Consider the following 13,173-nt stretch of genomic DNA (forward strand, 5'->3'; position numbering starts at 1 on the left):
TGACTCTAGGTGGTGGAATTCTTAGGGATAGAGGGTGCGAGTTGTCCCTGGTATGTTTACCAAGGTGATGAGGGTGCGGCAGTGCCGTGTCTGAGCCCCCATCTTTCTTTTCCTCCCTCTGCCTCCCTGTGGACACCTTGGGAAAACTGTCAGAAAGCAATAACCAAGTCGGTGGGGGAGGGGTGGGAGGGGCAGATTTACAGGAAAGTGTTCACCTGGGAAGACATCCAGAGATACTTAGGAGCTGGACTGTCTAGGCCTTTGGGACTGCTGCTGGTATGTGGGGGCTGGGAGAGAGGGAGGAGTCACGGTTCCTGGCTGGAGCCCCAGGGTGGATGACGGTGCCATCATCGAGATGGAGAGCAGGGGGAGGGACAGCTCTCAGAGAGAGCTGGAGCTCTTCCCAGCTGCTCTCCAGGACGCCTTTTTCCTGGAGCTTGGAATTGATGGGGGGGTGGGCAACAGAAGGGTGCAGTGGTCACAGTGCTCTCTAGCTCCCTCTCTGTTCAGAGGGAGCTAGAGAGGTTTTTGTGTTAAAACAAAACACCTGGGTTGAGATCTGAGCACTGCCACTTACTTACCAGCTGTGTCATATTGGACAAATCCCTTAACCTCTCTGGGTCTCTAGAAACAGATACAGTTATAGCACCCGCCTCATATGCTTAAAAGAGTTAATAAATGCGAAACTCTCCGAACAGTGCCTGGCACATACTAAGTGCCACATACAGGTTAGGTGTCATTGTTTTCTTCGTAAGTCTGTCTTTCTGCCCCCATGACTGCCACCTGCCTCACTGGCCATTTCTGTAGTGATCGTGCTGTGGCATCTCCATCTCTTCCAGGCAAACCTGTCTTCATTAGAGTCCCTGAGGACCAGACTGGGCTGTCAGGAGGAGTAGCCTCCTTCGTGTGCCAAGCCACAGGGGAACCCAAGCCACGCATCACATGGATGAAGAAGGGGAAGAAAGTCAGCTCCCAGCGCTTTGAGGTACGTCCATAGTGGGAAGGGGTAGGCAGGGCTCAGGGTCTGCCCACTCTGAGGTCTGGTCCCCCATCCTGTCCTTTCAGTTTCCCTCCCCCTGGGCCTTTGGGTCCTGTGTCCTGAGTGGACTGTGACCCCATGTCTGTCCTCTGACAGGTAATTGAGTTTGACGATGGGGCAGGGTCAGTGCTGCGAATCCAGCCATTGCGGGTGCAGCGAGATGAAGCCATCTATGAGTGCACAGCCACCAACAGCCTGGGTGAGATCAACACTAGTGCCAAGCTCTCAGTGCTTGAAGGTACGTGCTGGGGAGACATGTGGCACAGTGGGCTGCTGGGCTGAGGTGTGGGAAGAGCCAGCCGGCCCTGATCCTGCCCTGGACCCATGCGTCTTTGGTAGAAGGGGACTGGCTACCTTGGGGTTGGCGAAAGTCGGTGATAGACAGGGAGAGTCATTGGATCTGGTCTGAATTGTGTGGCTTATGCTGAGGCCAGCTGTGTGAGGCATGGTGCCTTTATATTATACTGCTAAGCGGGCTCGTCGCTTGGGTGGGGTCTAGGGTCTGACTGGAGGTGTGGAGCTGCAGTTGTGTATCCCTTGTGTTACATGGCTGTGGCTGTGGCAGTGGACCTGATTTCCATTTGGAACCTGGCCACAGGTTTCACGTCTGTTCCTTGTTGCCCGTGTGAGCTGCGGGCTGGGGCTCTGTCTGTGGATTTTAGTGTCTTCTCTCACTTGGTGGCTTCTCCATTCATTCACAAACACTACCTGGACCACCTTGAAGTCCTCTGAGCACCGAGAAGGAGGGAGCTGTGTCTAAGCCAAGTCTTGAGGACAGGTAGGAGTTGGGGGTGGCAGTTGGCAGCTAGGCAGGTGCCCAGGCCCAGAAATGGAACTTTCAGAGAACTCTGAGTAGTTCAATTTGGGTTTTCTGGAAGGCAGAGGGGGAGCTAGAGAGCACAGGAAGAAGGGGAAAGCAATTCAGCATAAGTCTGGAGAGGTTGGAGGCCAGATTACGTAGGATCTGGCTGAGAAAAGAACACTCTACTTGGGACATAGGAAGCCACAAACAGGGTGGGGGTGACATGATCTGACCCCAGCCACAACGGTTTCATCAGTCTGAATGTGTCTGTATTTTCTAAATATAGCATCAGTTGTTGCTTTCTTTTTTTTGAGGAATGGGGATGGTTGGGGGGACAAAGTCTTGCTCTTGTTGCCCAGGCTGGAGTGCAATGGTTCGATCTCGGTTCACTGCAGCCTTCACCTCCCAGGTTCAAGCAATTCTCCTACCCCAGCCTCCGAAGTAGCTGGGACTACAGGCAAGTGCCACCATACCCGGCGAATTTTGTATTTTTAGTAGAAATGGGGTTTCACCATGTTGGTCAGGCTGGTCTTGAACTCCTGACCTCAGGTGATCTGCCTGCCTCAGCCTCCCAAAGTGCTAGGATTACAGGCGTGAGCCACTGTGCCTGGCTGATTGTTGCTTTCTTTTAAATGTGATGTCAATATCTGTTCCTTTTTGAAAAATGGAAAAGTATAGAATAGCGCAGAAGAAAATATTAAAATGTCTCATTACCCTACCTCTACTAATAACATTTGGTTATTTTCTTGTGGCCCATTTTCTGTGCATGCATATATGTGTATGTGAACAGAAATGGGATCACATACTGTTTTCAATGATTTGTAGACTGACTTTTAAAAAAAAAAGTATGGTTGGCCGGGCGTGGTGGCTCAAGCCTGTAATCCCAGCACTTTGGGAGGCTGAGGCAGGTGGATCACGAGGTCGAGAGATCGAGACCATCCCGGTCAACATGGTGAAACCCCGTCTCTACTAAAAATACAAAAAATTAGCTGGGCATGGTGGCATGTGCCTGTAGTCCCAGCTACTCAGGAGGCTGAGGCAGGAGAATTGCTTGAACCCAGGAGGCGGAGGTTGCGGTGAGCCGAGATTGTGCCATTGCACTCCAGCCTGGGTAACAAGAGCGAAACTCGGTCTCCAAAAAAAAAAAAAAAAAAAAAAAGTATGGCTAACATCTACCTTACCATTAAATATTCTTCTGTATCATTATTCATTTTTATTTTTTTGAGGCAGAGTCTGACTCTGTCACCCAGGCTGGAGTGCAGTGGCGTGATCGCTGCTCACTGCAACCTCCACCTTCTGGGTTCAAGCAATTCTCCTGCCTTGGCCTTCTGAGTAGCTGGGACTACAGGTGCATGCTACTACACCTGGCTAACTTCATATTTTTAGTAGAAATGGGGTTTCACCATATTGGCCAGACAGGTCTCGAACTTCTGACCTCAGGTGATCCACCCGCCTCAACCTCCCAAAATGTTGGGATTACGGGCGTGAGCCACCGCACCAGCCTGTATCATTATTCTTAATGGCTATGGGTAAGCTGTCTCATGGAAGTACCCTAATTTATTCAGCCATTCCCTTATTGTTGGACACATATGTTCCCAGTTTTTTGCTTCTATAAATAAAGTACCATACACGTCTCTGCAGATGGATGTGTTCACCTTCCTGATTATTTCCTTATTCTAGATTCATGGAAGTAAATTGCTGAGTCTAAGGGCATATGCATTTTTAAGCCTTTCAGTGTTTCCAGAAGATTGTGTCAGTTCATTCTCCTGCCAAGAAGGGCAGAAGAGGGCCTCTTTCCTGCACATCATTTTATCATTTTTTAAAATCTTGTTTTGTTTTCATTTTGTTTGAGACGGAGTCTTGCTCTGTCACCAGGCTGGACTGCAATGGCGCAATCTTGGCTCACTGCAACTTCCATCTCCTGAGTTCAAGCAGTTCTCCTGCCTCCGCCTCCTGAATAGCTGAGATTACAGGAGCGCGCCACTACACCCAGCTAATTTTTGTATTTTTAGTAGAGATGGGGTTTTACCATGTTGGCCAGGATGGTCTTGATCTCTTGACATCATGATCCGCCCACCTCACTCAACCTTCCAAAGTGCTAGGATTACAGGCGCGAGCCACTGTGCCTGGCCAAAGAAAATCGTTTTTGCCAAATTAATAGGCAAAAAAAATGGCATCTTGATTTAATTTGCATTTCTTTGATTACAAGAACAGCTGAACATCTTTCCACATTGGCCATTTTTACTCCGTGGCTTTATCTGTTCATATACGCATCTCCATTTGGTTACTCTTTTGCATCTGTGTCTTGTATGAGTCCATGGGTTCTACAAGCTTAGAGGGGCCGTGGAGGACAGTGGTTAAGACTCTGGACCACTCATTTCCCATGTGACCTTGGGCCAGTAACTATGCCTTTGAGCCTCATTTGTTCCATCTGTAAATGGATGTAATGCCTACCATCCAAGCTGATTTGGAAGGTCGAATGCCATGTATGAAGCACTTCCCAGGAGTGTGAATGGTGGTTGCTGTGGGGCTGGAAGCTGTACATCTAGAGGCCTCACCATGTGAGCTGAAGGTGGTTGGCCTCTGTGCTGCCTGGCATCATCCGGTGGTGCAGCCCCACCGTCTGCTCCCATGGGGGACTTACCTGTGGAACAGGAACCCAGAGAACAGGCCCTGGGCCAGGATCACTGATTGCTGAGTGTTTTCAGGCTCCTCCCTGCCACTCCTGACCTCAGTTTCCCCACTCATGACCTGGGGGCAAGTATTTCAACACTGCCCATCCTCCTGTTGGCATCTGTCCTAGCTGGGAGCCATCTGCCCTGCCCTGGCATTTTGGAAGTGGCAGAAGGACCAGATGCCCCAGAGGGCTTATTTTCGGGCTCTCAGATTGGGGAACAGGGCCTCCTTGTTAGTGTTGAAAGAGAAGTCCTTAAAAAGCGCCTAAGCTCCAGGTCCTGTGTCAGGAGCTCTCTTAACCTCTGCCACTGCTCTGGGCAGGCCTTATCTTTCGAAGGGTTGAGGAGAATGGAGGTAGTCTTTCAGGCCTGGGGTGAGAAGGACCCACTCAGACTGACAGGAGGGGGCTGGGTGCGGTGGCTCAGCCCTGTAATCCCAGCACTTTGGGAGGCTGAGGCAGGCAGATCACTTGAGGTCAGGAGTTTGAGATGATCCCAGCCAACATGGCGAAACCCTGTCTCTACTAAAAAATACAAAATTAACCTGGCGTGATGGCACATGCCTGTAATCCCAGCTATTTCGGAGGCTAAGGCAGGAGAATTGCTTGAACCCAAAAGGAGGAGGTTGCAGTGAGCTTAGATTGTGCCACTGCACTCCAGCCTGGGCAACAGTAGACTCCATCTCAAAAAAAAAAAAAAAAAGGACTGGCAGGAGGTGTCTCTGTTGGGTTTCTCTACCAGGGACCAGCAGTATGTCTTTGTGCTTCTGGTGTGTGAGATGAGAAGTGTCTGATGAAGCTGGGGAGAATGTGGGGCAAGTACCCAGACTCTGTCCGTGCTCCTGGGAAGGGTGTGGAGCCGTGGGCCTGAGTGAGCCCCTCCTGCTTCTGAAACACAGCACCAGGAAGACAAAATGCTGACTTATCCTGTTGGTCTGTATAACCTTGACCAGCATGGGGCTTGACAGAAAGGCGTGCCAGGGGAGGGTCAGAGGGAGGCAGCCCAGAGGGTGAACACCTGCCCCCTGCCCCTCCCCACTCCTCCCCTGGCGAGAGGTGCGCCCTCCCTCCTAGGAGGGTCAGGAAAGCTGGGTGCCTACAGGAACTGGGTGAAAGGATGGCTGGACTGGAGCTCTGGGGTGGGGACAGCAGGAGCCAGGGCCAGTCTTGGGAGTCCACCACCAGTCTGAGGGGAGCTGGGGAGAGGATGGAGCTGGTTGGGGGCTGAGGAGTAAGAGTCCAGTCCCCTCCTGAGTTGCACACAGCTCTCCCTGTGAGCTGGGCTTCTTGGAGGGTGACTGAGGGCTGTCTGGGGTGAACTGGCTCAGGTGAAGATCAGTGTACCCCCAAAAAGGATCCCAGGCCTACAGTCTGTCTGTGCCCTCTGCCCTTGCCTCATGTCACACCAGGCCAAACTGCTCTGGCTCCAGGGCCACTCCCACCACAGCCCGAGGGAGTGCCCCTCCAACAGCAGTGTCCTTTGCGCCCCGCTTCTGAGCAGGATTGTCATTCCCAGTGTGGCCTCCCCTTGACACCCCCACCAGGACTGTACAAGGTAGGGGTGCCCAGCACAAGCTGGCCGAGGTGAGCCCGTCCTGGCTGTGATGAGCTCGGGGCCCGCCGCCCAGTGTTCCTGTCTGAGTGGTAATTGAAGCCATTAGCGCGCCAGCCTCTCCCTCGCCGGGTAATGGCAGGAAAAGCTCTTCTCGCTCCGCACTCTTGAGGCGGCGGCTGAATCACTCCCCCTCCAACCCGCCCGCTGCCGCCACTGAGACAGGGAATCTGACATTTTCCCTCACCAGGGAGGGGGAGCCATGGGGGAGGGGAGGCAGGCCTGGATTCCTGGCCTTTCCGTACAGGAGGCTGGGGGGCAGTGAAGGTCTTGGAGCTCAGTCTGTAAGTCATGGATTCAGCTGGGACCACAGGTTTAAGGTCTGGAAGTACTGGCTGGGAAAGCCCCAGGAGGCCGCCAGACATTCAGTTGTACGGGGAGGGCACTGGTGACTTTGGGTAGGTTCTGGAAGGGACAAGGAGGTGGGAAGAAGAAAGAGGCCGTGGAGCAGGGATGAGCTGTTTTGGACTTGTCCTGGGGGGCCTGCCTCCAAGGGTTCTGAGTGCAGGTGGCATTATTTGTCTTGGGCTCATTGATAAGGTGCACTGTGTGTGGTGTGGGTGCCCTGTGTGCCGTGTTTAAGGTAGTGTGTGTGTGAAGTGTGTGGTGCAGTGTATACACCAGGGGTGCTGCTTTGCAAGCTGTGTGCACAGAACAGGATGTGCAGTAGGCTGCACACATGAGTATCAGGCAGCGGGGAAGGGGGCAGTGTGTGCAGGAGATACTGTGTGCTTTATGGGCTGTGTATGCAGCAGGCAGTGTCTGTATGCATCTGTGTGCTTCTGGCAGGGCACTGGGTGTACAGCAGGTGGTGTGTGCATCAGGCAGTGTGTGGGTGTGGTGTGTAAGTAGATAGTGAATACGTTGTATACAGCAAGGGGTATGCATCAGGCAGTGTTTGGGCAGTAGGCAGTGTGTGTGTGCAGTGTGCCCTGCAGCAGGCTACCTGTGTTTGTATCAGGCAGTGTGTTTATGTGCAGCAAGGGCATGCAACAGGTGGTGTGCAGTAAGCTGTGTGTTTGTGCAGCAGGCAGTGTGCCTGTATGTGTACAGTGGGGTGGTGTGCAACAGGCAGTGTGTGTGTATCATGCAATATGTGATGTGTGTTTATGTGCAAGATGCAGCAGTTGTTTGTGGGGTGTACAGCAGGTGGCGTTCAGCAGCCTGTGTGTATCAGGTTGTGTGTGTGTGTGTGTGTGTGTGTGTGTGTATACAGCAGGTGGTGTGTAGCAGGCAGTTTGTGTTTCAGGCAGTGTGTGATGTATGTATGCGTGTTTCTGTGCAGTGAGTAGTTTGTGGGGTGTGCGGCATGTGGTGTGTAGCAGGCTATGTGTGTATGTGCAGCAGGCAGTGTGGTTGTGTGTGTGTGTACACCAGGTGGTATGTACCAGGGTGTGTATGTATCAGGCAGTGTGTGCATGCACACACACATTTGCATAGCAGGTAGCTTGCAGGGGTATACAGTAGGCAGTGTTTGTGTGGTATGTACAGCAGGTGGTATGCAGCGAGCAGTGTGTGTGTGTACATGTGCAGCAGGCAGTGTGTGTACAACAGGTGGTATGCAATGGGCAGTGTGTGTGTGTGCACGCGCGCATGTGTGCAGCAGGCTGTGTGGTGTGCAGCAGGCTATGTGTGTATGCATCAGGCTGTGTATGTGTGTGCAGCAAGCAATGTGTGTGTACATATGCAGCAGGCAGTATATTTGTGTGTATAGCAGGTGGTGTGCAGCAGGCTGTGTGTGTAGGTGTACCACGGCAGTATGTGTGGGGTGGGAGTGGACAGCAGGTGGTTTGCATCTTACAAGCTGTGTGGACAGCAGCAGGAGTGGGCAGCATGCAGCCCGAGCTGATGTGTGGTGGGGTTAGTCTGGCACTGGCAGGAGGTCAGAGATGCTGTGTTTGGGCTCATTGTCTCTGGGACCTTGCAGGATCCCTGTTTGGACCTCTTGGTCAGCCAGGAAGCTGGACAGAGTTGGATGTGGCCAGAATAGTCTGGCTGAGCTGTTCTCAACACCTACAATGGTCCCTCAGCAGCTCCTCTATAGCCAGGCCAGGAGGTGGGGTGCACCAGATAGGGATCCTGCCCAGACCTGCCTGCTAGAGGTCTTGGGACCCCTTTCCTCTCCTTCCCCTACCCCACCAAGCCCACAATCCCTTCTGTCTGTTCCCACCTGGCCTCAGTGTGCCAACCAGCCAGGACCATACCACCTATGCCATGCGGGCCAGGGAATCCAGGTGTCTGGATGGAGTTGGTGTTGCCAGCCTTGGAGCAGGCTCTGGGGAAGGGTTATCAGGCACATGAAGTAGTGGCCAGGGTAAGGGCAAGTCAGTGCTGTACTGGGCTTGGACCTCTGGGTTCTGCAGGAGCTCTAACCCTGACTGGCTTTGGGACCTGTAGGATGATGAGGGACCTCTTGCAGTACCCCCTGACCACTCCCTAACACAGTCCCTTTGGAAACAGCCCTAGGGACAGAGGGCCAGTGATCGACATATGACCCTGTCCTGAGGTATCCAGGAGCAGAACTGGTAAGGGAGCTTACATTTGTGAGATGGGTGCATGTTTTCTCAAGGAGTCATCTCTCTCTGTTCCACCTCCTTCCCTTCTCCAAACCTGTGTATTCCTTCCACCCATGGTGGAATGACTTGGCCCAGGCCTGACTTTGATGGCTGGGGAGTCTGGGTAAAGGGTTATTGCAGGCAGAAGATGACTTCCCAAGGGGCGAGATGTGAGCCCTTTCTATTGTCTACATGTGTGTCTGGGTAACGGTATGCTTTGGCAGAAGCTGGGCCTGTCACTCACCTGATTTGCAACACAGAGGATGTAGAAAAGGCCCCAGAAACTGGAACCCAGGCCAGCTTCTACCCCCCTTAGCAACTGAGGCATGACTTGTATACCCCTGGTCCAGCTGCTGTGGTCCTGTGTGACCTGTCCTTCCACCCCCATGACCACAGTAGATTTCAGATCCATGCAGATACGAGGTTCTACAACTAGTTCCTGGAGGTTCTAGGCCCCAGGCATGGGGATGGGAGAGGTATTAGGTAAGTAGGCACTGCCACGAGGGCCTTGAAGGTCAGACCCTGGTTTTCTTGGTACCTGGAGTTTCCTATTTTTATTAGCTGTGATCTGCTTTCAAGCGCCCAAGTGGACTTCCTTCTGAATGGTTGCTGCTGCTGAGTAGGTGGTACTCTTGCCTCTTCTGTTAGCCATGGACACTGGATACCTCCCCTGTACCCAGCCTGGCCCCCTGCCCCTATAGTCACAGGTACTTGTAAGGCCTACTGTGTGTGTGGCCATGCATCCTCTCCTCTTCCCTGGCCTCATGACCACAGTGGATCCAGTGGCTCTGGGAATAGGCTCACCAGGTTGGAGATTTAAAGGCCAAAGGCCCTGCGCATGCACTTTCTCCATCCGTGGTAAGGTGCTCCCTCTCGCTGTGCTGGTTTGCTAAGGAGAAAGGACCGTTGTTGTTTTTTTTTCTTTTTTTCTTTTTTTTTTTTTTTTTTTTTTTGAGATGGAGTCTTACTCTGTCACCCAGGCTGGAGTGCAGTGGCCTAATCTCTACTCACTGCAACCTCCACCTCTTGGGTTCAAGTGATTCTCACGTCTCAGCCTCCCTAGTAGCTGGGATTACAGGCCTGCGCCACCACATGTGGCTAATTTTTTGTATTTTCAGTAGAGATGGGGTTTCACCATGTTAGCTGTTGGCCAGGCTGACCTTAAACTCCTGACCTGAAGTGATACACCCACCTCGGCCTCCCAAAGTGCTAGGATCACAGGCATGAGCCACCGCTCCCGATTGAATTTTAATCAGAGGAGTGACACGATCAAGCTTAAGCTTCAGAAAGGTCCCTGTGGGTGCATAGTCGGGGGTGGAAGGAAACCAGTAAAAGGTTGTTGCACTCCAGGTGAGAGTTGGCATGGGTGCACATCTGGGTATGACAGGGGAAGAAAGGGGAACCGTTTACTAGAAGGTTAGAAAGAGGCCAGGCATGGTGGCTCACACCTGTAATACTAGCACTTTGGGAGGCCAAGGTGGGCAGGTCACTTGGGGTCAGGAGTTCGATTTGAGACCAGCCTGGCCAACATGGTAAAACCTTGTCTCTACTAAAAATATAAAAATTAGCTGGACGTGGTGGCATGCACCTGTAATCCCAGCTACTCGGGAGGCTGAGCATGAGAATTGCTTCAACCTGGGAGGCAGAGGTTGCGGGGAGATGATGGCACCACCACACTCCAGCCTGGGCGACACAGCAAGACTCCATCTCAAAAAAAAAAGTTCGAAAGAGTAGAGGCCTGCCTGGCTACCTGTAGGATTGGGGAGGTGCAAGGCTTCAGGTTCCTGACCTTGGGGCTGGGTAGGTGGGGGTGCCATTTCTAAGATTCACGTACTAGAGGAGGACCAGGTTTGAGGAGGCGAGTTGGTGAGTCCCGTTAGAAATCTGTTGAGCCCCGTGTGCACAGGCATCCAGGGAAGGTGTCAAAGAGGCCTCGTACACATTTGCCTGGCACTCTGGAGGACATCTGGAGTTGGCATCTTGCAGGCTGAGAAATAGCAAATCTCAGGGAGCCAGAGCCAGGACAGGAGTCCCAGGAACCGACTCTTCATGTTGGGAGGAGGTTCCTGAGAGACTGGAGGGAAACCAGGAGAGTGTGTGAGGCCAAGGAGGTCAAGAGAAAAGAGTGCAAAGGAGGAGTGGTCAGCAGGGTAGGGTGCTGCTGAGAGACCTGGCATGTGTCCTTAACAGTTAGTTTTGTGGAGCCATCATTGGCCTTGGTGTCGGGAGGCAGCAGGGTGCAGCAGGGCCACAGGGCTGAGCAGTGAGAGGGAGGTTATCAGTGTCTAGAGTGACTGAAGCAGGGCCCGAACCTAGGGAGTGAATGGATGACAGGAGTCTCCCCAGAGTAGGACTGAGCTGGGAGAGCCACCGAAGGAGAGTCCAGTGTGGGCCTGAGTCCGGAAGTGCAGCATGGGGCGGGTGTGTGTGCAGGGCATGGCCCCTGGGTTCATGTGGTGGGGAGGCCTCACCAACCAGGTTGAGTAAGGCAATGTGGGGTGCCAGGGAAACCCAAGGAAGAAGGGGGGGGGATGACTGGGAGCGGGAGGCCGTGCCTGCCAACGGGCCCCAAACAGCTCAGATTGAAAAACAAAACAGGCTTTTAAGATGCCAAGTTTGATGAAATCTGAGTGCTGGAAGAGGTGGGAGTTTGCTCTTGGAAAAACAGCTGAAAATCGAGACTGAAAGCTGCGAAGGGAGATGGGCCCAAGGCTCCCCAGGCCACCCTTACTGCCTGAAAGCCTGGGGGTGGGGCTGGGCGCTCTGAGAGAGTGTGGGAGCGTGTGGATCTGGCAGCCTTTGACTTTTTGGGGGCGCCTGGCCCTGGCCCTGCTGAGGATGGAACTGCTGGAGGTGGCCTTGGCTTCTGTGGAGAGGCTGAAGGGCAGGGGGAGCCAGCAGCCCTGCCCCCTACGAGATGCCTGCATGTGTCGCGTCCCTGCATGTGTCTCCTGGCGCACGTGTCACGGCATAGGTGTGTCTGGCTCTGCATGTCTCCACATGTGTGTTTGCGTGTCTCTGCATGCGCTGCCTCTGGATCTGCCTGCATGTGTCTGTTTCCACAGGTGCTTGTCACTGCAGGTGCCCCTCCATATGTACATGTAGGTTTCTATTTTTACACCTGTCTCTCTCTCCATGTTTATTTCTGTGGGTTCCTGGCTGTGCATGTTTCTGCGTTGTCTGGGTGTTGAGATGCAGGGTGAGGCCCAGCCTAACACTCACGCTTAGGGGAGGCAGGCAGGCTCACAGACGGTGCCACCCCAGGGAGCCTGTGTCTGTGTGTGCGGGTGCGTGCCTGCGTTTGCACGGAGACGCCACGAAGCTGGGTAAACACGGGTGAGAAGGTCATACTGACAGACGGTGCTGCCTGCCCCGGGACCCTGCAAGTCGTCTCCATCTGTCAGCTTCCCTGGTTCAGCCCCCTCCCTCTGGCCCAGAGACTCCCCGTCAGGCGTCCAAGGCTGAGCTGGACAAAGAGACCTATGTCTACTTTGTAGGGGGCCTCAGCAGCCTACACCCCCATCCTTGGCTCATCTGTCAGGACCCCAACACGTGCCCTAGCTCTCACCAGACTCGCCTGGCTACTGTTGTCCCGCCACTCTCCCCACAGCCTTTATAAAAGGCAGTTTCCACCCCCCTCCCTGGAAAGCTTTCTGCCTCCCATGCTCACGTGTTTCCTGTTCTTGAATCTCCCTCCTCCAGGAAGCCACCAAGATGGCAAGTGAGCTGTGGAGTCTAACTGATCAGCTCTAACACTGCTGTGGGAGGTTAACCCAGCTCCCACCTGCCTCTGAACCTTAGATTCCCGCCACCCTTCCTCCCTCCCTTGTCCCACACCCCCAGTTGTCATCATCTTCTGCCCATGGGGCAACTGAACCTGTTCACAGAAGGGGACGGGTCTCCTTGCTGCAGTGGCTAAAGGCCAGTTAGGTGCAGGAGGCATTTGCGCACATGTGCGCACTCCCCACCTTGCACACAGATCTGCGCGAGCCGGAGAGACCCCAGGGAATGTGTGTGCACGCTGCTGTGCATGCAGGTAGAATCCGCAAACGGTGGGATACTCCGGCCCCTAGACACCTCTGAAGGCCCCGTGGGCTTCTCTCTTCGTCCAGGGGATCAGGTGATGGCCCTGAAACGCATCGTGCGGACGCCCCCAGCGCTGAAGTTGCGGAGGCAGATGGCCCCTCCCTGCACTGTGCGGGCCGGTGCGGGGGCACTCATTTGGGGCTTGAGGGGAGGGCCGCGTCGGGGAAGCGGGAAAGCCTAGTAGGAGGATTCCCTGGAGTTTGGGAGCCCTTGCCTGGGGAGGGGTGCGGAGGCTCCACCCAGGCGGGGGGCGGGAAGGGCAGCGCCCGGGCGGACAGCGGACGCGCGCGCCTGCCTGCACGTACTAGGGCACACGCAGCTCTGCCGCGGCTCCCGCCGCTCCGCCGTCGCCATGGCTACCGGCTGGCCTGGAGCGGGGAGGGGCCTTTCCTCCCCTTCGGCGCC

General features: G+C 54.1%; 1 protein-coding gene across 18 annotated transcripts in view; it reads left to right on the top strand.

The window, feature by feature from the left end:
• The window catches only part of PTPRF (protein tyrosine phosphatase receptor type F), a 91,973-nt gene that overhangs the window by 21,701 nt on the left and 57,099 nt on the right, over positions 1 to 13,173 (top strand). For all 18 annotated transcript variants that reach the window (XM_074380674.1, XM_074380678.1, XM_074380684.1 and 15 more), the window contains 2 exons: positions 840 to 985; positions 1,136 to 1,277. In XM_074380674.1, the coding sequence (XP_074236775.1) occupies positions 840 to 985; positions 1,136 to 1,277 (288 nt within the window). The remainder of the gene's footprint in view (positions 1 to 839; positions 986 to 1,135; positions 1,278 to 13,173) is intronic.

This window comes from Saimiri boliviensis, chromosome 11 (genome assembly GCF_048565385.1).
Source record: "Saimiri boliviensis isolate mSaiBol1 chromosome 11, mSaiBol1.pri, whole genome shotgun sequence".
Taxonomy (NCBI): Eukaryota; Metazoa; Chordata; class Mammalia; order Primates; family Cebidae; genus Saimiri; species Saimiri boliviensis.